General features: G+C 43.5%; 1 protein-coding gene across 1 annotated transcript in view; it reads right to left on the bottom strand.

Moving 5' to 3' along the window:
• The window catches only part of MAML3 (mastermind like transcriptional coactivator 3), a 255,096-nt gene that overhangs the window by 76,230 nt on the left and 155,063 nt on the right, over positions 1 to 23,803 (bottom strand). The window contains exon 2 of the mRNA XM_068404020.1: positions 16,973 to 18,463. Within this exon, the coding sequence (XP_068260121.1) occupies positions 16,973 to 18,463 (1,491 nt within the window). The remainder of the gene's footprint in view (positions 1 to 16,972; positions 18,464 to 23,803) is intronic.

The raw sequence follows: 23,803 nt of genomic DNA, 5'->3' as shown, positions 1-23,803 counted from the left end.
CAAATCCATCTAAACACTGATGCTTCACTAAGCGTACCCTGTTCCCTGGTCAAACTACGTGCGTCCGATTTTCCTGCACAGGATGAGGTAGGATCTTGCTGCTACCAAGGCTGCAAGCCCCAAATGCAAGATGACTAAGAACTGAACTGCCCTGTTTCCAGAGCTAACGCAAGCTCCACATGCTAATTCTCTGCTAAGCCAAAGCATGGGGCTTTGATTTCCTAACCTCAGGATGTTATCTGGCTCCAGTATAGGATTACCATTAGCTCTGTACGTCTGTCCTTACAGCAGGGTCACTGTCATGCCATATGTCACTTGGACAACCTTTATTCTTTCTAGATTTCTATTTTTTTTAAATCACAGCGTTCATTTGGAAGAGCCTGGATTCCCTTGGCTTTCAAAATCTGCTTTGCATTGCTAATGCATGGGGCTGTAGGCAAAGTTGCATTAGAGAGACAGACAGAGAGATACTAAAAACCTGTTAAGATACAAAATGTCTTCAGGGTGCTCTTCTCTTAAATATTAACAAAAAAAACAGAGAAGGTTTACTCAATTTCCATTTACCAAACAAAAGGCACAGTTCTTTTCTAAAATGGATTCTACATAACTTTGATAACTTCAATGAATATTCCTGACTTGCACCAGTGTAACTACAGAGAGTCTGACCTAGAAAGAGCAGGTCAGGCTCTGCGTGGAAGTCATAGCAGGGTGGGGAGTCACAGCATCAGTACACACAAGGTATCCTGATCCTTTGATACAGCAGAGGAAACCTCCCTCAAAATTCATGGACAATTAATTCTCCCTCTCCCCCCGCAGTACTGTGGTAAGAGAAAGGGTTATCAGTCTCCAGATTGTCACTCTCTCAGTAGAACAGCAAAAGAAAGAAACCAGAGAATCTGGAGGGAGAATTGAAATGGCTGTTCCAAGATCGATGGCCAGCCTTCTGGGACATTAAGAGGATTTTATACTCATACGGTACCTTTCATCCCAAAGGAACTCAAACACCTTTCTAAATGATATACTGCTCTCGCATGAAGGCTACATCCATTGAAAAGAAGCAGAGAAAACCACGTCCGTACAGGTGACAACGTGGGGCAGCCGCAGTGCTGCAAGGAGCACAGAAGAGCATCTACAGGAGATTCGGATCTCTGTCCCAGGGGTTTAACAAGCCTGGGCCCTACCATGTAACCACAGACTTGTGAATCTCAGGAGAAAAGAGATGTGAGATCTTCTCTGTCACAGGGGGACTGCTGAAGCAGTCAGTGAGGACTGATAGTGTTCTCCCCCATGCCTGGACCAGCAATCCAATGCAAGCAGCTCATCAGAGGCTGCTCGATCCCCACGTCAACAGCACAGTGCTAGAACCTGAAGCAGAACAGCATCTCCAGTGCTCTGTAACACTCCTGCCTGTATTCCCATTTCCCCTTTCAGTGGACATAATGCTCAGAGAGCTTACTATGCTTTATAGGGAAAGGTGAATGAAGAGAAAGAGGCTTTTTGGTTGACAAAAAGGAAGAAAGGAAAAAAGTGTGAAGGCAAGAGTGAAAGGAGAATGGACAAAGATTGCAAGGGGGTGCAGGGAGGAAGCAGATGACCAAAACATAGGGAAGCCACCAGAAAAGGAAAGAGAAAAAGACAGTTAATAGCTTGCTTCAGTGGGAAAGAACATCAAGTCAAACCACATATATGGGAAGAGGAAACACTCCACAGCCATTCAGAAACATGAGCAAGAACACCAGAATTGTATTGAAACTGCAAAGGAGATCCAGGGCACATTCCTGTTGTAGATGAGGACAACAGGACTTTTTCTACCAGCTTAAGAACGAGCAAGACACAGCAGAGTTTGGACTCTAGATGAAGACACCAAAGAAAAGAGCCTGTCTCTCATTGAAAACCACCATGGTTCCCTGCCTCACTTCCACACCTCATCTTCACTGCTTTTCCAATGAAAAAGTTCAGCATGGACTGCGGTTAAAAGAGCAGCACAGGCCACATCCCTACCAGGGTATCCAGTGGAACAAAAGTGCTCCTGCAGCCCTGACTCAAACTGGTCAGCTCAAAAGCATCATTGGAGAGCTCGTGCAAACACAGTTTTCAAGCAAATTCAGTTACACTCAGAGGCAAAGGTACAGCAAGTATAATCTGTTTTTGTTCCACCTAAGGTAAATCTCCACCTAAGCATCAGATGCTTAAAATCAATCTTAACAGCTCGTCTTCCTGCACCTCCTGTATTTCCTTATCCCCTCCCAGTCGGAGCATCCAGGTATGGCTGGGATCTTGTCCATGCTGGGATGGTAAGATACAAATGACAGAGGAAGGGACCACAGGTTGACCTCATTGTCAGATAAAATCCATTATGCGTGATTAAAACTTAACAAAATGCAATCACATTAAAAATGACTATCATGAAGTGCACCATGATTTACTGACTAAATGAATGAGAAATATATCTGAATAAAATAGTCCTAGCCCTCCTACATTGGCAATGCATGATAAATTGCTGATTGTGAGAAGATCATTGCTTGCTGTTGGATGACATACATACATTGATTTTTTCCTAACAACACTAATTAGCATAATAGCATCTCCACATATATTACATAAAGTTCCCTCTTAGCAAGCAAAAATTATTTCAAGCATTCAGGTCCCCAACTGCAAAGAATAAAGATGGAAAGGAAGGATTTACAAACTGCCTCCTCGTCCTTTATTATGCAGATCAAAGGTCCAACCCACTGGATCTTACTTAATCTTGAAGAGATGGGAACAACAGTCAAGAAAGCGCAGGCATTGTGCAATTAAGCTGTGATCACAGTGGGCTGTTTTTTGCATCGTGGTGATCTATTTTTGTGAGGCCAAAAAAAGCCTTTGAGAAAGAAGAATCTAATCCTACAGAACTCGAAAAAAAACCCACATTTCTCCAACTTCATTAAGACGCACAGGGGGTAGAGTGTGCAATCCTTACATAAGTGCTCCCATTGACTAGGGCTGTGTAGGTGAGAAAGCACTAAGTTGAAAAGGCAAAGCACAGTCTATTAATAGGAAAAGTGGTGGAATAGGTATGGAAAATGGAGGAGAGAGAGAGACCATGTGATTCTCAATTAATTGAAAATCAATCGCAATAATCCACATTTTTTTTCTTTGAAAAATCTGAGAGGTGATAAAAGACCACCTTAAAACCAAAACAGTGCCCTGCCATTCAGTGTCCTCTGCAGTACGTGGATTTCAGACTTACCCATGAGGATTTTCCAAAAGCCCGTGCTTTTTCCAGAGGAACATGCTTCTCAAGAGCATGAATAAACCAGCTCATTTACCTACATTACCTACCCTACATGGGGTTTTGGGCACAGTATGCTGTACCTAGAACAGAGGAGAGCAGACAGCTAAGCTGCCTTTGGTGAAAGCAGCAATGCCAGAGCGCACCCAGGGGAGCAACAAGTCTGTGCTGGTCACCCCACAGCTCCTGTTCACTGTAGCAGTCGCGATGCTTAGAGCTCTGCTGAGGTTACAGCCCTGACATTTCCACTCTGCTTCGACCTACATTGCACAGGACCAAAGCATGCGAACCCTTTCTGACACGAGGCTTTGCGGGGTGGCTGGGAGGCAGGATGCTCGGGACAGGTGAGTGGATAATAAGCTGTAAGAGGTTTGGGTTCTGCTGGTCTTTATTTGGCTTGTCCTGCCCAGCTGCAGAGGGAAACATCCTGCTCAGAGTAACGCGTACACAGTGGCAGGCACAGAAGAGAGAGTCAGGGTGCAAGCAGTGCAGCTTTTACTCTCAGGCAGTAGAGCTTAGGGGCTTTCCACAAGCTCCTTTCTCCTGAAGGGCTGCACTGGGAGCCTTGTTTTTACCCCTCCCTGACCCCCGTCATTGCCACCGCTGTATCATGACTAACTGGAGCCTTTTCCACTGCTTCATTAGCATTAAAATCCTTGGCTGGCAGTGCACCTGGCATGCTGGCTATCCCTGGCCAAAACAGCCTCCCTCAAGCTGTGCGTGCGTCTGCAGGTGACACCTGTGTCCCTTTCAGCAGGGCCCTTGGAAAACAGCCCACCCTTTATGTAACCGGAGTCAAGGATTTATTTTTTTTTGGTAGCGGTTTTCGCTCTTATCTGCGGCCCGGGAAGGACTGAGGATGTAATCCCCGCGCTCTCTGCAAACCAGGTGCAGGAACCGGGCAAGTGCAAACGGAAACTTCTACAGCAGCGCAGCTGGTGACGTTTCTTGTGTCATGGTGCGAAATCTCTGACATCTCCAACTGAAACTCAGAGCTTCATCTGCTTCAGACACACAAGCTTTTGGTACTGTCCCATACATTTGCCCCACCCTGATGATCCTTTTACTGCACAGAGTAAGGTTGGTGGATGTGAACAGGTGCTCAGTGAAGCCACTGGTACCTCCCAGAAACACAGAAATGTTTCTTCTTGATCCTGGACTAGCAACCTCCAACATGGTAAGATGAATGAGGTAAATACTGCCTCAGAGCAACATTAAATTTTACTATACATCTGTGTGCATTGTGTAGTTTCTGACGTACATAGTAACTATTCCAGAAATGTCTTAAAAGGGTTTAAGTATTTTTCTTCTATGCATCTCTCTGTGGGAACAGCGAAGCTGTCTTCAACCGATGAGACCAGTTTCACATGACATGAAGGGCAAGAGAAGGTATCATTAATACAGCTTAAAAGTCACCCCAAAAAATCACTTAAAATTGCTTTTCCATCTGTAAGGACACAAGGGCTTGTAAGCCTAATTTACTGCCTTCTACTGCCAGAGACAAATCCTCAAGGTGTGAGAAACTACATGTCACTGGCAATTTAACAATACAAAACTCCTACATAATTTTGTTTGTTTGTTTTTTTGAGCCATCTGTGATAAGGGTACACTACAAACAATCTTGATCCAGTGAAGCTCCATAGCTTGGAACATTAAAGTCCTGGTTGAGATGGATTAGTGGGCAGACTGAAGGTGGAGCGGCCAAATTTATCACATGGATGGTGCCACCACATTAGTGAGATTATAGCTAAGATTTCCCCCAGTCCTTCATCTGTCTCACGACTGGTTAAAAAAACATTTAATATGACAACAAATATTTCATACTATTTCCACCTGCCAGAGGTATACAGACCGCAGAAAGCCATGGTGTCTACAGTGATTTCCTGCACACTGTGACAATACCAAAAAACAGTCCTGTGCTATTAAAGGAGGCTAAGAAGGGGAGGCAGAGAAATAAAAGCTGGATGAGGGGAAACAAGAGGAGAAATTTGAGCAGGGGAGAGGGAGAGAAAGAAAAATGGCTCATGGAGTAGCAGGAGGGAGAAAAGGAACAAATAATATAGGGTAGATTTTAAAAAAAAAATAAAACCTAACCTGCTGGACTCAGAGGAAAAGTAGTACACACTGGAAAAATAATTCTCTGGAAAGTGGATGTCGGGCAATCTCAGGAATTTTGCTTTCTCTAGGCAATACTATGTACAAAAAATAATTTAAAATGCAGATTCTTTTGAGGATGTTAACTCTCAAGCCTGTAAGAAGGAACATATGTCAGAAAAGGAGGAGTCATCTTCTCAGGGCAGACCTTAAACTCCTTCTAGGCTGGCCCTTTCAAACTATTTTTCTTTCTATTTTTTAAAGACATTGCATTTCCCTCAGTTTCTTCAAACAGCATAAGGAAACAAAAGACAGCTTACAGGTATACTTCTGTTTTTTAAAAAAGGAGATTTTAGCTGGCAGCAAGGAAGCTGGCAGAACAGACTTCACAGAAGGATGCTAGCATAAGCAGCCAAAGACCGAGCTGCTGGAGCGAGGAATAGACTTTAATATTGCACAAGTGTGAAACAGAAGTGAAAAAGAGACAGTGAAAACATTCAAACATGATTTTGTGACAGTGCTGCTGGACTTGGGTTTGCTTTCTTACCAGATACTTGACCCTGTCTAGACAGCTCCCACTCTTACTGTGAAGGAAGAGCTGCTAACAAGCTCCCACCGGGTGTAAATGAGGAAGCCACCTGTTTGGAAGATGTGTTGACACAAATGGGTGGTTTCCTCCCAATGGGTAAGATACACTTGAGGGCTAATGCATGCAAAACATTCGTCACACACACAAAAAGGGGCTAAAAAAGGGCAGAAGGACTCAAGAATACATGTATGCACGCACTACAGGAGAATGAAGGGAGCCACAGGCTGGTTTCTCTCCTTAGTAACAAAGTTGGCTGTCTCAGACTTAATACTAAGCTCCTGAACAAAACCATAAAAAGGGCAAGTTTCCCACTGCCCATGAGGAATGAAATCTTTGCTGAGAGAGCAGAAGCCACATTCTTTAGCAAATTAGATGCATCAGCTGGGATTTGGCAGAACCTCCTGAATGCAGGACTCCAAATCTGCACTTAACCGCTTACTGGAACAGTCTTTCAAGAGGTATTAAGCGTTCCTACTATGGGCACATGCACATTGCAGACATTAGGAAATCTTTCTGGAGGGAAGAACACATGCCAATAGCATAACGCTTTTCTAGGTAGCACTGGGCCTGAATATCCAAAAATGCTGTGGAAAGCACCAAAATAAGGATCCACGTTGATAAAACAAAAGACAAAATAGGAATTCAGAAGGGCAAGGCACACCTCACTGTTGAGCTGGAACATCATAGCCAGCTGAGTGGCCTAGACTGCTCATCAAAGAGCACTCCTTCACACAGACACAGATTAGGCAGAGACACAGAGAGCAGAAGTTAAGCTCAAGGCTTTGAATGCATGCTGACACTGGTCCCAGCATTGCAGTGCTGTTCCGGGATCAGGTGGCCAAGCCCTCCGCTGATGGCTCAGAAGTCGGCTGTAAGTCACACTGCTTTAGAAGAGGGATGGAAAAGCTCCCGGTAATAGATGTCCAAAATGGTCTGTTAGCCACAAAGGAGTATGTACACACAAATTTCAAAAGAGCTGTTGGGCTCCAACTGTAACTCCACAAAACACAGTGACATTGGCTGCTCACTATTTCAGAACGCTCCTGAGCTACAAGCCATGAACTGCAGTAAACAAAGGTGAGTGAAAATGAGCCAGTAAAGATGGGACTATTAGTTTCCCTCTGAAAATATCAGTCTTATTTGGCCCTAAGTTCCTAGTTGGAACATTGATCAGTACTTACTGACATTCTCCTCGAGCAAAAGAGCTGAGCTGTATTCACGCTCTTGGGATAAACAAGCAGCCTCTTTCAGCGTCACTGAAATGCTACGGAGTGGGGGAAGATGTTTAAGGAACACAGGGATTATGACAGAGCAGGGGATTTTCTCTTTCTGGCAGTGCTCAGCCTCCCATAAGGTATTTGTACGCTTCAGCTTCTCTCGCTGAGTCCTTCTTTCTTTTCTGCCATTTTGTGCACCTTGCACAGATAGTTGTGGACAACTTCATTGTGTCATTTCTGAGTCTTTGAGCTCTTCACGGTGTTACCCAAAACAAAGCTGTCACCATGTGTAATCTTTAATTAGCTGCAAGATCTCCAAGGTGGGTACTACCTCTTCTGGACACTTGGCTCCCACACCTCACACAAAGGCCCAGACTGAGCACCACCACAGCAGAAACACTAAGATTTTCTTCCCTCGCAACATTTCTTTTGTCAGCTTGATCAGATGGACATGACTGCCTTCAGGAGCAGCTGGAAAGGACAGCCACTTATTCCCCCACCTCCCTTCCGGGTTGCAAAGGAGCCCATTTCCCCATTACACTGGTAACTCCGGTGATGGGTATGGCAGGAGAGGAACCCAGCAGTTTCCCCTGCTCCCCAAACTGGCTCTCTATAAGCACCAAAGCTCAGCCTCAGAAACACAGCAGCCCTTCTGGCCTAGCCCCCCAAAAGTCAGTGCCTTTCCCAGTTAGCCTGCAAACAGGGAAGAGGAGCTGGCGCAGGAGACAGCAAAGCAGGATGCACATAGCATGGGGTGCTGCCCACGCTCCTGTCCCCCACCAAACAGCCCTCCGGGGGAAGGCAGACCCCATGCTGACTTTCCATAATGTACCTCCCTGATGGTGTCTCTTCTTCTGTTTACCTGAGTGTAGAGCTATGGGCAGGGAAGCAGCCATCTACATGTCACAGGAGAAAGAAAACTGAAGGAAAAAAAGAGAAGAACAGGATAGAGCTTGCTTTTAAAATAACCACAATCTATTAATAGTTCTAAATAGGCTTTTAAAGTACAGGCTACCCTATAACCTTTACCCTTATTGACTGATTATTTGATAAGCAGTTTTGCTCCTTAATAGACAGAAATCAGAGCAGAGTGAGAATGCTGGAAAGGAAAGGGGGTCCTTGACAGTGCAGGCTGGGTGATCGCTGTAAGCTTGTGGTGGGAGCAGAAACTGCACGAAAGGTACTTAACCAAGCTAAGCAGCAGTGTCATTCCATCCCTCCCACAGTAAAGGGAGCACATGGGGAGGGTAGTGCTTGTTCAAGAATAATTCTTGTTGCAATAATATTTCTATATGTAAAATGAATCTTTTCTTCAAATACTAATAAAAAAATGTACAAGTTCACTTGGAATTGAATCTCAGTTTGTATAAATCCCTACTATGGGAGGGAGATGGAAAAAGAGATGGAAAGAGAGTTAATTTTTAATCCAGTCTCCAGTTTTCTTTACCAAGGTTGGGAAAGACAATGAGACTATGCTTAAAAAGCAGAATAAACTCCCGGACTACCTGGAAGAGGCTTTCCTAGCAAAGGGATTTGCTTACAGTTTGCTCCCTGCAGAACAGAATAGTCAAAAGGCAATTTAAAATCTAGTGTCAGCAGAGATACATAAAATGACACTCAGGCTTAGAAGCGGTGCCAAGGGTGGAAAGGTAGCCTGAAAGGAAGCAGTCTGGTTCAGCTCTTACAATCAGTACAGCAAGCAGTAAGGGTCCAGCTCTCATTAATGTGAAGTGCATTGTTATATGCCTCATGAAGACTAATCATTTATTTATTTATAAACGGATCTTTAAAAATGATAGGAAAAAAAGATACTTCAAACAGTTCTTCTGTAGAAACATGTGAGGTCCGAGTATCTTCAGATCCACAACACAACAGTAGGCGCTAGCAGAAGGCCACTGTGAAATGCTCCCCCCTTGCTCAGAGCAGAGGCATGCACTGAACAACGCGTGTCTGCTGTTTCTTACGGTCGGCTGACTTGGGAGGCGTCCCCTGCAGAACTGCCCGCAGCGCAAGAAATGGGCGGACAGCTGCAAAGCCTTCCCTGACATTTCCAGCAAAGCCTCTTCTTTTCCAAAATTACCTACAAGGCTTGCCTGACTCCCTTTAACGGCGAGGGAAAGCCGACTGCTGACCTCTGCACGGGTTAGCATGAGACCTGGAAGGACGTGTGGAAAAGGAAGAGGAGATCTTCCTTGTGCCTCAGAAACAGAGATGAAAGAGAGGCCTCCCGAGCCCTGCATCTGGACTGGTTAAATCTGGTCAGGAGCTGGTGATGATTTTATTACTGCTGTTAGCTGCAAGGTCCGCTAAATCCACTCCACGCAGAAAATGCACACGCAGCCTCCTTGTTGGCGGCAAATGAAGCAACTTCAGCAAACGCTGAGCAATTACTTCTCCCGTGTCCTCCATACAGACAGTAACGGGGAAACGACATCTTTTGTTTCTGTGAGGTGTCTTTTCTAAAAGGACTACGTGGCACGTTAGAAATACAAACACGACCAAAGAGAAGCTTCTAACAAAGAGGTCTGGAGTTGCACCATAACCTTAATCGTCCAGCTGGGTAGCACGAGAACAGGTGACACTGAAATGGGGGGTAAGGAAAATCCCCAGTATTACATTATCTTATAATTTGACATGTTTTCCTTTAAGTTTCATTTTCCAGAGTCAAGAGGGTGAGGTAGAATCAAAGCTTTACTTTAAAAAGTAAACTTCTGTCCCAGATGGATAAAGAAAAACTGGAAAACAAGAATCCTACTGGTTCAGAAAACAGGGAGACTGCTACCACCACCATCCCCAATATATTTTATTTTTATGAACTCATGATTTTAAAGCAATTTTAGAATTTCTGAATAGTTACAACCAGCAGTGTTATAAGCTGACTTTTTTGAGACATTCAGATGTATATATTCATGAATTTAAAAACAGGAATATAGATTCCTCTAAAATTAAGGTCTTATTAATATTTCTGAGCTGTTGAGAAGCAAACTGACAAACTTGGGAATTATGGAAGGAAAATTAAAATACAGGGGCAAGAAGTACTCTGAATGTCTAAACTCCAGAAAAAGGTAAAGATAAAGACAGTCGTGGTCTTAGAGAAATGACACAAGAACAAATTTAAAACTCAAAAATACTAAGTGCAAGCTGTGATCAAATCTGCTTGTGGTTGGACCATGCAAGATCACAGACTGGAGAGAAAGGGATCAGACCAGGTCATGCCAAAAGGCTCAGACAAGCACTCTGCGAGCTCTGGCAGCCAGCTGTGAGGCACTAGACAGTAAACAGACAAAGTGCGCTGCCAAGGATGGGAGCCTTAGTCTTAGTCTTTGGATTAAGTCTTCTCTCAAAATAAAAATGGAGAATAACAGAATCCAACTCATGAGCCGAACCCACTGTCTACATCAAAACACGACAGGTACCATTTTGCAATAATCACTTTTCCTGATCCACAAAGAGTAAAGACATCACTGGATGACTGTGTTTACCCCTGTAGCTCTGCCGCAGCAAATACGCTGATTCTCGGAGGCGATCGCCGGGGTGGAGGAAGGAGGATAGGAAGGAGGGCTTTTGATTTTCCAGAGAACACTAGAACACTTATGCGAAGAAAAGGCTACGTGGATCTTTCAGTCACCATCTAGCACTGAAAGCATCATCCTTTTTGTGCTAGATTAGTTATGCTGGTGCTCAGAGGGCAGCAAACCAGCCTGTGGAAGAGCACAGTATTGGGGAGAGCATGGTATAAACATCCCAGCATGTTCAGTGGTGCTGTGTCACCAGCTTATGACAGATCCAACCATAAAAGTGGGTGGAAAGAACACAGTTCTACACATCTATATATTAACATTAAGAGCATATACAATAAACAAGAAGAGTTAGAGAGGCTCATGAACAATAAGAAATGGATTATGGCTGGAATTGCTGAAAGCGGGTGGAATGGGTCATGAGACTGGAAAACTAAAATTGATGATGATAACTTGCACTTTAAGGAGAAAATGGCCCAAAATAAAACCAGGAAAGGGTAGCACTTTATGTAAAAATATGCTGCTACTGACTGTAGACATTTCAAAATCACAGTGCTTTGCAATTGCAGTCATAACTAATAAAACTAAAGGAGAGTTGGTTGGCAGATGTTATATCATCAAACTAACAGGCCTCACTAAATAACAGGGCAAACTGTTCTTTACATAGCAATCTAGATCATATAAGAAGAAAAAGTGTGCTATCATGGTGACTGCAAAATAGGGGACATTTAATATATACTTTGTGCAGTCAGTAACACAAATTTTCTGCTTCTAAAAGGAATGTAGGACAATTTCTTTACAGATGAGAATAACTCACACTCTGAGTCTTCACGAAACTAGACAAGAAGCAAATTGCACAACAATGTATTTTAACAAATCTTGGACAAGTGGAAAAGTCTCTAAGAACCAAAGATTTCCCACTACAACTGCGATATTTAAAAAGAAGAAAAGACCGGTTATTCTGACACACTCTCCAGCAAAACAATGGAACAATTGGTTTCAGTTCTCTACCAGCGATGACTCAGGATAAAACAGGAATACCGGTCAGCATGGTTTCAGGAAAGTAGGTTTCACCAAAGACATCTACGGTTTTCTTATGATAAGATGATTGGTTCAGTTGGGGCATGGGAGCAGTGCTCTTATGCTTCCATTTTGCATGGCTTAGACTAGAGAAAAAACTTAGTATCACAGAAAAAACTTTACCATATGGAATGAACAAAGCATGTCTTAGGTTACAAAGCACCCACCCACAGGTCACAAAATGAGGAAAAACAAACAAGCCAAAACTTGGTTTTTAGGATCATACCATGGAGATCTGATCTTAGCCAAGTGTTGTCCAACATTTGTTTCTAGTGATTTATGCTAACGTTACCTCCTTCCCAACAAAATGGGCAGATGATAGCAGGAATGGTAAGAAGGCCAGGCTACTGTTTATAAATTGCCTGGCGAGATGGTTGGAATCCACCCAAGTACATTTCGATTACCCATCTGACCTCAAGAGTCTATGGGAGACTGACTTCTGGGGAGCAAATTTCAGCATTTGTAAAAGGCAGGCACTGCATCCGAACTCCAGGGCAAACCTTTTGTGGAAAACAGTGGCTACGAGTCAAACATAGCATAGACAGGCATTCACTACATCTCTATAGGCTGTTCAGCAAGTGATCCTCACAGTGTCAGTCATTATTTCCATTCCAGCTTGTCTCCTGTAAAATCTGGTAAGACAGTTGTGTTTCTGCCATACTTACATGCAGTGAATACAAATCCGTAGGCTTTCTTCTTTACTTTCAGGTAGGCTTTTAAAAAAGGCCAAATCCCAGAACATCAACAATCTCTTTTTCTCGCTAACCCAAAGATAACCTTCAAAAAAAGTGTAAACTCTCTTTTACAATTCCGGTGAGAAACACACCTTTTCACTTAGAAAGGACATAGACAGTTACGTTTTGGAAATGTTCTCTGGACCCAGATCTCCGTTTATCCTTCCATGCAAACCCAGACTGAGCAGATGACGCATCTTGAATTTATAAGATTAAAACAAAAGACAGAAAAGAGAATTTGAAGATATTTTTCCAGTATGTTGTCATTTCTCCTCTTCATTCACATCCCTCCAATTTCAAACAACATAACTAGTGGTTTCAATAGGAACTATAATTGCAGCATCCTCACAGTCCCATGCAGGCAAAGAGCTGCAGTCTAGTTTTATTTTTCTTACACCCACGGTGAATTCTGTTTTGTTTTGACCTCTCATTACTCTCCTTCACTCACTTGGCTCCAAACATCAAATTCTGTCTCAGCCATTCAACATCTATTCCGTTGGGCTGCTTTTTTCTCTTACCATTACGCATACACAGTGAACAGCTGGAACCAAGGAAAGGCACAATTAATGATTCTGAAATTTTCCAAAGGAAATGTTTTCACTTTTCCCCAGTTTGAAATTACTTTTTGGTTTAAAGAAAAACAAAAAAGAAAAGAAAAAAAATGCCTCCCGTAAAACTTTACATACACCTCAAAAACTAAATGGAACATTTTAGGTTAAACAAAGCTCTAATTTTTGAGAGAGGAAGTTGGTTTAGGCTGGCTTGCTTTTATGTCTTATGTCACAAAAAAACCTAAGCAAAAGCCCTGTTGCATCTTGGTGCAAAACCGATTTCTTCTATTGGGAAGAATAGCAGAAGACCTCTAGCCCTCAAATACGAGTTACCAGCCCCAGTGAAAATCTCTACTTGCTGTTTTAGCCTATAGCTACATATAAGCAAGAATGAAAGACCCACCCAGGAGAAGCAAGAGGCTAAAGAGCAATACCTGCTACGTACTCACAGACTAATAACTGGTTTTAGGGCAGATCAGGGTACGTGGGGCAAGGCAAAGAGCAGGGATTTCTAAGTACAAGCCTGACCGAGTGGAGAACAGTCAGGCATGAAGGAACACTAGCAGCAGGACAGAGCCTTGCTGAAGGTAGATAGGTCAGGATCTGACCATGGTTTTAACAGCCAATTCTACAAAAACTGGTCTGAATTACCTTCAGGCTAACCCCAGAAAAATCCCCAACTCAAAAATCCAAACCAGTATCTGCTTTATGGGAAAACAGAAAAATACCCCATCCAGTGTTTCTTTGAAGAGCACAAGCTATAGTATAAAATAGAGGACATCGTGGTTCAGGGCGTGTGGGTCGTTCAGCAATAGTATGATGGGGGTTACAACCACAGTGGCAGTACTAGTCCTGGATCTGCACAGCAAAGCAAAGAACTAACACGTCTGACAGGAAGAGTTTCAACACCGAAACTGCAGAAAGCCTTTAGAGAAATCCTACTTCTGTTGGATCCTAGTTTTGCTAGCTAAGCTGCTAATTTAGCACCCTGCCTGTCCAACCACTCACATGGATATTGAGCTGCACAGCTTCCTCTCTCACTGCTTACCTCTCTTTACAAGAGTACGCAGTGATGCTCAGCAAGCCCAGGACACAAGCCCAGAGCACCAGCACTGACACGTTAATGGGACAGTCCCAGTCAACTGACCTCCACAGAGCATGTGCAAGGTCACAGCTGGACTGAAAAAATCCTGTGCCTCTCTGAAGTATGCTCAACGACTGAAGTGATGAGTGCACGTAAAAATTCTGCTTATTAACAAGAAGAGTACCCTAGGCCCAAACAGACATAGGTTTAATTAGTGCACATAGTGCATGTATGCACACATGCACACAACTAGCCTCACTTGAATTTTACAGCAGTACACAGAAAATAAGACCAGGTGTTTTTGTACATGTCTGACATTCTCTAAATCATCCTTTGGTTCTCAAATATGCCCTTGTAATAGTCACCTGACAGAAATAGATGGTCAATGCTAATCATGAGATGCAATAGCTAGAATTTTTTCCCCCTTAAATGCCATTTGTTAAAGCCACATGTTAACACACACACACGCAGTTTTACAATTCTGTATCAAAGACCAAATCTACAACGAAAGTAGAAACTATAAACTGACTGAAAGATACATTCACTTTACATTCAGAAATGTGTTTCAAAATAAAGAGTGCAATCTCCTTACTTTCCATATATGATCTGGCAAGTCTGACCGTCCGCATTGTGCAGTAAGTAACAGAATCAGATAATCTGCATCCGTCTGGATTTAACTCAACAATATTAACATATCGTTCTTACCACCTTTGCAAAAACAATCCATTTTCACCAAGCACATCTCACAATAATAAGCTTTCCAATTTTCCACAGAAAAATACTTTTCAGGGAAGCAGGAAGGGAAGGAATGAAGAAATACATTACAGTCAGAAATCTATTATTTCAACCTTCCTCACCAAACAAAATCCCCTCAGTGTAGGCAAGCAGGCTTCACAAGTAGTGAAGGGACCTTTCTATGTCTACACACAAGCAAGAAGTCCCTCATCTTGACTGGGTCAAATGTGAATTGTACCTATTATATAACAAAGTGTGGCTTTGCCTTAAGTTTCTTCTTTATAAGATACAGAAATGACTTAGTATCTGGAGTTGTCTTTGGAAGAATGTGTAGTTGTACCCAAATATCTAGTTTTTCCTACATTAAAAAAGGAACTGAATGAGATTAGGTATATGAAATCTTGGCTTCCTGTTCACACTGGAGAATTGCAGTGAGACAGTAACAGGAATTTCTCAACATATGAAATGGAGGAGATAGCATTAACTCTTTCACATATGCAGTTCGTCTTCTCAACTGTTTGATGGGTCTTTGCGTTTGACAGATTTAACAAAGAAAAGAAACAACAAAGCATTAGACAGCCTGACCAAACATCCTCTGCCTCTTAGTTACGACCTGACAAATTCTGAAGCTCAGATTACAGTTGGAGTTTTACGCCATTATCACAGTATTTCCCTAGATAAGTCTTCACAAAAAGAAGAGGCTTTAGACCAGCTATTTCTAATGCAATAGGCAAGCAGAATTAAAATAGATATGAACCTTTGAGCTGTCACCATACATCCTGAACCAAAACCAGAAGGCAGGTGAACATTTCTTTTTGTTTTGCAATTAATTTTAAATAATGTGATGGGCTTTGACCTGGTAAAGCTCCTACTCCTCCTATTGGTAGATCCCCAAACTCCACAGGGTGAAGAAATGACAAATTTTGCTGCATTTCTACATGCATTACAGTGTGAGTCACAGTTAAACCATGCTCAGAAGGAAGTGCTCCTTGTAGGTGGCGTGGAAACAGCTAATTTGGTAAAAAGCCGTCACGCTAAATCTATCAACCAACAATTCTATTAGTGTACTATTGTATTGGAATTCCTGACATGTTTTGGTGGCACACACTTCTGTGAAAGCATCACCTACTTTGTGAATGGATTATTAACTTAAGTTCTGTTTAAAACCCTTAAAACAACATTCAGAAAACTTATGCTCAAGCCTTTCCATGGCATCAGTGTGCAGATCTTTACAGGGGCTGCACAACTAAGAATAGCCAGCTCACCTAGGAAGTGGCAGGGCATTACTATAACCATTGTTCAAATCGGTTATTAATTCATTCCAAAGCATTCCCCAAGCCTGGCAGCTGTCGCTCCAGAGGTTAGCACGGAATACATGTGAGACAGTGATGCCAAGTCACTGAAGTCAGCATGGCTTTAGCCTCTTGGTGAAAGACTCTACAGATTCATAACAATAAAATACTTGAGGTTGCTAAAGACTGCTTGAAAGTCCTGGAATAAACCATCTCATTTCATGCATGGTTCAAGCACCACTAAAAACATCCAGTTGTGCTTACTTCTTCCAGTGGAAACCAAAGGCACTCAGCACCCAAAACGTCCTTCCTTTGTTCCCTGAGCCAAAATGCCAAATATGCTGCTTAAAGCTGGCTGGATCCCTGCCCCAAGAAGAAGGGGCCAGCCACTCCATCTTTTTGTTATAATGCCAGCTACGCTGTGGAAAATAAGCCATGCAGTGGTTTGGGATCCAAAAGCATCAAGTCCTACATGATGAAAAAAAGGAAACAAACCCTCCAAGGAGAAGCAACTTCCAACCCAAAACTTCCCAGAGTGGCCCTAAGCACTCATCAGTAGAAGCACAGGGAAAGAGCGCTAGCTCAGAAAAACAGCCATTTAACTACATTTCTAAAGCATAATGTAACATCATTTCAGTCATTTCTTAAAACAATCAAGCTCTAATACCATATGAAAAGTCCAAGAAGTATCTGCAATGATGTTCCATACTTTCCAGGAGAAAGAGAAGGAGACCATACAAAGAGTTACTAAGCCTTTCTATCAGCCTCTTTTTCGTTGCTCGCATACCGTGCACTTGCACTTACCTGACCAAGGGAAGGAAGTGTTGCATATGCCATGGGCTGATTCATCATTCCTTTCTGCTTCATGATGAGCATGCGTTTCTGTTCCTCGCTCAGGTGTGCCATCTGAGCTTGCATCTGTGGCTGCTGGGACTGCTGCTGCTGGATGTACGGCATCATGGGGTTCTTGCTGGGATTTGCCATTGGTGGGGTCATCCTCTGACTCAGCTCAGCATTGAAGTGGGTCAGAGGTTTGGTGTTGCCATAAGAAAGCATGTTGGGCTGTTTGCTTAAGGAGTTTGTGCCCAGGTTATTTGGCTGCTGACTGATCATATTCATGTGATTTTGAGGGAGGTAGTTATTAATTGTGGTCTTCTGTGGATTGTTTGCCATAGGAGGCACTATTGGGTTTTGGTTGTTAAAGGCTTGGGGATACATCATTGGACTATTTGGTTTGTCTGCACTGAAGGGTCCTCCGTATGGACTAGATGGAGGGCCCACAGGTGACCAACTTGAGGCTTGATTTGGATGCTGCTGCTGCTGCTTCTGCTGCATGAGCTTAGCTCTTTGCTGCTGCTGGGCTGCCATTTGTTTGAGCTGTTCAGCTGGAGACAAGTCAGTGCTTGGCATATTCACAGGCCCAGGTCCTGATCCTGCCACAGTTGCTGCTCCTGGATTCATAAGATAGCCATTTCCAGACCGTGTCTGTGTCTGGCCTGGAGTGTGAGCCTGGCTGGGAGTTTGAGGTGACTGAACAACACAGTTTGCTGGTGAGCCTGCAGGGACTGGGGCTGGTGGGGCGCTGGACGCTGAAGCTATGCTAGAGGCTGTGGAGACATTTGAAAATGGAGGACCGGAAGAAGAAGGCCTCACCTGGGGAGACCCTAATGGGACATGAGCAAATGGAGAATGAGATGGATCGCTTTTCACGCTTGCACTCTCTTGAGTGTCTGTGGCAGGCCTGGGAAATTCCGGCTCCTTCTTTTCTTCAAAGTCTTCATTGAACAGATCTTGTATATCATCTTCTGGAACGGTGTTCGCTAGTTCGTCTATTAGCTCCTGCCACTCTTGATCGTTCAAGTTAATGTCTGAGAAGAGCTTGTTCTGATTTGAAAGAGATGTTTCAGAAGTGTCTATGCAGCTGGGGTCATCCAAAGGCTCTTGCTTTAGCTCCTTGTTCTGCAGGACGTTAAAGTTATCGTCTAGCTCGTTGCAACCATTAATGGGGAGCTTTATCTCGGAAAGCCCACCATTTTTACCTAAGTCTTCTAGACCACTACCGTGAGTTCCACTGTTCTGCAGAGGCAGGGGAGCTTTCATATCAAGCTGGTGAAGAGGAGAAACAGCAGGCAAAGGCAAATTGTTAGGCAAGCTGTTGATTGCCTCAATGCCTGGTACATCCTTCCGTATCCTCTTGCTCGTCGGAGAAAAGCTCCCATCACAAACTCCATTCTGCTGTTCTCCATTGAGAGGTGAACGTGCGCCTTCCAACTTCCTTTTGACTGTCTCTTGAAGCTTAAAGAAAAACAAGAGGGGAAAAAAAAATTAACCAGTTGCAGAGACAAAAGAAGTGCTGATAAGCCTTGTGACAGATACTCCTCATCAAGTCTGCTAGTAACAATCAGCTTTAAAAACTCTGATTACGAAGTTTCTTTGATTTCATTCTTATGGCTTGATCAATTTGAGAAGACTGTCTAAAACAAAAACAGCCAAACAAAAAAAAAAACCAAAACCAAACCTGCCCCTGAAAAGGAGAGAAGAACTGTAAAATACACCTGTGCTGTCCAAGCTACCAGAATTTTATGGAGCAAGTTGACTAACTCAGCTTTTTGGTGCCTAACACAATGATGAGACTTAAACAGTGCCTAACACAGTGAGGAGTTTTAAATTGGATCAAAAAAATGGAATCACTATAGTTTACTATTTACTCTGAAAATCTTTTTGTTGGAAGTTTCTAGAAGCTTCTTGAAAAATACCAGCAACACAATTGATTGACTACTTATATTGAAACATGCGTTGTTGACACTGAAGTTTTTTGAGAAAATTCATTAACATACTTCCTCTGTTCATGCCTACAAAACATAGAGAATCAGTTTTAAGAGAGGCAAAAAAATATAGCCTCCCTAAAATATAGACGGCACTTTGCAGGATGTTAACTCAATCAAATAACGAAAAAAGGAAACAACCTGTGCGCTAGAAGCTAATGTAAAAGATAAATAACTAAACAGAAATGTTAGCAAGATGAGTCAGAAAGCAATTAAATTAGAATATAAGAGTGTTATTAAAATATAGTGTATTAATATAAGCTTTAATTCAGGTTTAAAGAAGCATAGTAAAGCACTATAACAACCTACAGTTCTCTTCTATCACACCAAACGTTAAGTCCTCTGCTTATGTACCAGGCTAAAAAAAGCATCCCTCTTTGGTTAAGGCAAAAAACAATAGTGGGGAGGGGAGGAAGCAAAGAGGTCACAGCTTTAGCGAACGCCTTCAGGACACACTTACATCCTTGATACTAGAACAATAGAAGACAAAATACTGAAAGATTTTATCAATTTTTGAAGTATTTTTACTGGTATGAAAATCCCAGACACACAGTTCCCACCCCTTCCCTAACCTAGAGGTCCTCAACCTTCTTTCTTCCCACAATCCAGATCCCATTTATTTCTCCCATCCCAGAGGACTAGTTCCCCTTTCATCCCGTGTGAGAGACAGGCAAGCAAATCCATATCTCATCTCTGTTTTAGAGGGAGCAGTTCTGAGAAGGCTGCACCCTCCTCTCGCCCTTTAGCCTCTTCAGCATGCAACACAGAAGGACATGACCAATGCACTTGTTGCTGCAGACCCAGCTGAACGTGTGTGGGACACTAAGCTCCATGCTGGCCCTCTGCAGAGATGTGTCCTTTATAACAAAGCAGAGCAGCAAGTCTATCAGTCCTTAAGCAGACCATCAACTCCTTGATTTGTACTGGAGCAGAAGAGCTTTTTTAAGTGGGAAAATGATTAACACATGGCTAAGAGTCACCAGTGGGTCCCTGTTGGCACACGTGCCCGAGACTTTGCTGCCTGTTCCCCCTGCACAAAGCCAGCATCTGCCAAGCCTCCCACAGGCTGAAATTCCTTCTCCTCTTGGCTTCTGTGGTGCCACACAGAGCCCAGCTGCTCTGCAACTGCAGCCTCTGCCACATGGACTTGGCCAGGCTCCTCCTCTGGCACAAGATGCCTGCACAGCTCCATAGGAGCTGTCCTTACCATGAGTCTTTCCACACCCCTGGATTCTGGGGGTCAGGGAACAGCAAGGTCAGTGGTTTGCACTGAGAAATTCCTCTTCCTGTGCCCCAGGCCGTGATGGGGAACCCACCTGTGGCAAGGTGGGGGTCAGGAAGGCTGTAAGCATGTTTTGGGCCTCCCCACTGCATGTGTGGAGTCCCCATCACTGGGCTCCCATTCCTCTCCCCCTCGCCCGACTGCAGCAGCTCTTGCCCCCATGAGCTCAGGAGATGCCCAGGGATGGGGTCCTGCACGTGGTAACAGATGCAGATGGAAGCACACATTCTTCATTAAAGCCCTGTGCAGTCATGTTAATTGGCCATGGTCTGCAGGAGCACACTGGGCTGCAGAGCACGGAGCCCCGCAGCAGAGGCATCACCTTTTCATCTCTCCACGCCACCGCAGCAGCAAGCGCTAGCAAGAGGCACTTGCCCAGGGGTGGTAATTGCCTCATCTGTGCCAGTTAACAGCGATGTGGAAGGTAAGTCAACACCCAGGACTAGTGTCAAGGGGAAAAATCAGATCCCACAAGGAGGCTTATGATATGGCTCTCACCTCCGCTGCTTCCCTCCCCTAAAAGCCTACGCTAAGCTGAACACCACCGTATGGCATTGCAGCTCCCTGCTGCTTTTTGACCGGTGTAACTGGCGTGTGGCAGAAGGCTACAACTGAGCCGCTGAGCTTGTTTCACTGATCTTTATATAACCCTGGTTCAGACCCCAGAGACGAGGAAAGGATGATACAGATGTGGTAACAGCACCACTTCACAAGGACGGGAGCACAGTCGCTTCCAAGCCTCCTTTCTTCAGAGCAAGAAAAGAAAGAGCACAATCTGGCCTCAAGTACCAATGGTCAGTGACACAGTTGATATAATGGCTTACAATATCAAATTTAAATGTTGCCCTTAATGGGCCACTCATACGATTTGCAACTGAAATCACCCATTTCAGCTCCTAAGCTGTCTCACTACAAAGTCACTGTCCCTCTTTGCCTTCCACATCAGAAAAACAGTCACCGAATGGCAAGTGACTCAACAGCCATAGACGCAAAAAACAGGATTCAAAGAAAGGTCCAAACCTTGCGATGGCCCTTTGCCCCAAGTTCGTATAGGCCAAAAGCTGGGCTAAAGTAAGGATAGTCATACCAAAGGACCTGGTGACAGGCTTCTAGGTGTGAAGAAAAGTTCATATAAGGAAGAGATGGGAAAAAAACTTAATTTGTCTTAATGACAAGTCAGGGATTAGTGAGCGCAATTATCTCCAGAGAAATACAAGAGAATTGACTCCACACATTTCACAAGGGTTCGAAGGCATCCCTTACGGAATACCAGTAAGAGCGATACACTTTCACATCGTTTCATGCTTCCAGGTTTCACATCGTTTACTAATTTATCCTGAATCCATCACCTTATTTGTACATGAATGTTTACCAAAAGAATCAAAACTATCTTAGTGGCAAATAACCAGCCCTAAAAATATCAGCTCCTAAAGATTTCACCATGTGCTGAAATTTGGATGTCCTCCTGTACAAATATACAGGGACTTTAGTGAAAGTAAAAGCAGGGCCAGTATATAAATATTAATAATCGTGTTTATCATGCATTACAACAAAAAGCAGCTGTAACATGGAAACTATTTTCCATCAAATATCAAACATACAGGAGTTGTGCCTTGTTGCAAATGAAAAGAAAACGAAGCCTATTCTAAGTTTGTAGCTCCACATTATTCCCCTTCAGAGGTTTTAGGATTTGGTGGGTTAACAGGCACTAGAAAAAAACCTAATCTTTCTATTTTCTTAATCTGCTCATTGAACAACTGTAGGTAGACAGAAACATAACATGAAGGGTTTATTTGAAGGCTATATGCTGGACACAACCTTTGCAGGTGGGGAAGCACCTTGGCTCTGGCATTTTGGAGTGGTAGGGAGCCATAACAATCGATGCATCTCTTCTTTTTGGGGTACAATGCAGAAATATTCTTATCAAATTATTTCAATGCAAATATTAATTTTCATATCTTTAATTCATTCCCAATCACCATGTCAACTATTGGATGGCTTGAATATCATACACTGACCATATACTGGGAAACAGTTTACCACCACCAGGACTCCTCAGCGTCTTAGACTAAAATCCCATCACTTCCCCTTCCTTTTGTAAAAACAATGTCTGAAGTAAAATATTCTCCTGTAAAGTGTCTTCCCTCTCCTTCTAAGTAGAGGTATATAGCTTGTGCATGTGATTTACAGTATGCATCATGAAGATATTAGCAGCAGCTTAGACATTTATGTCTAGGAGCAGGAGTCTCTTGATGCATAACACAAAAATAAAAGGAAAATATTAAAATAAAACAAAAATATTACAATAAAATAAAACCCTTGCCAGTTTCATAGGCCTTTAGATTTATTCACACAAAATATTTGGCCGATTGACCTGCATTTCACAGCAGGTTTCTACCCCAAAGCAGAAGAGAGTGAAGCAGGACTCGCTATTCTTTATATGCCTTTGGAGAAACTCTAGTTGCAGAGCAAGGAAAGGTCAAACTTTGGCAGGCTGACTTTTTAAATGACTCTTGATTGGGGACAGGCAGGGGGGACAGAGGCTGTGCATGCAAACATGCAGACACGCACGGACCCTAATGGGCTAATCCAACCCGCCCTCAAATTTTCAGCAGAGCTGCTGGGACCTGCCCAGCAGACCCGATACATAAACACGAGAGCATTGAGGCTGTCGGCAGGGCTTTCATCTGCGGGGAGAAGCTGTTCCCCTTCATCCCACCAGCAGCAATTCATTTTTCAAAAGAGATGAGAGTGAGGTGCTGTTGTTATAGCAACAGCCGAGCCACTCGCCAGCCCATCCTCCACCATCGGTGGGCGGCTGTTCCAGGCATCCATGGGCAGTGACCAGGGCTGTGGCAGCAGCTTAGTCCTTTCATTGCTCTTTAAATAAAAAATAAAAAAAAGGGGGGGAGTGGGGAAAAAGCCAAGAAGCTAAATTCTCTTTCTGCTGTAGAGTCTGAGCATGATTCACAAGGTCTAACACAGATCCACTTGCACTCAGTGGCCAGATGATCTGTGAGCCCACAGACGAGGAGGCTGGGGTCACTTTTACAGATGCTTTCATGCACAAGCTACAAAGTGGACATGTTGCCGCTGACTTTTGTTAAGTCAACTCCAATCACTTCAATATGAGGCAAGAGTGACCACTGCAAGAGGTCCAGCCCACTCATTCCCAGCTGTGCTGGGATGCACCTTGCTCCGTAGCTATCTTTCCTCTCTGTTGGGAAGCGGAAACACCAGCCAAAGCCCAAAGTCCATCTTCCCCAGACAAGATGTACATTTACACAAAACAAGGGTTATCGTGTTCTTCACACTGCTCTTCTGTGACTCTTTCTGTTAAAAATATAAATTGAGCTTTTCCACTCCTCGCATCAAATCACGGTCTGGCCCATCAGCCATCTGTGTTCAAACAGGCCTCCGTTCCCTTCCATGGCAATGACTCAGTCTTGGCCCTTCCTGGGGGACTTCTACTCTCCCTCCCATCAGCCTGTCTGGCTTAGCACCTCTTCTTCCAGGTGTTCCTGAACT

This window comes from Nyctibius grandis, chromosome 6 (assembly GCF_013368605.1).
Source record: "Nyctibius grandis isolate bNycGra1 chromosome 6, bNycGra1.pri, whole genome shotgun sequence".
Lineage (NCBI taxonomy): Eukaryota > Metazoa > Chordata > Aves > Nyctibiiformes > Nyctibiidae > Nyctibius > Nyctibius grandis.
The sequence above is the reverse complement of the archived record's forward strand: the minus strand, read 5'-3'. Positions and strand labels throughout refer to the sequence as shown.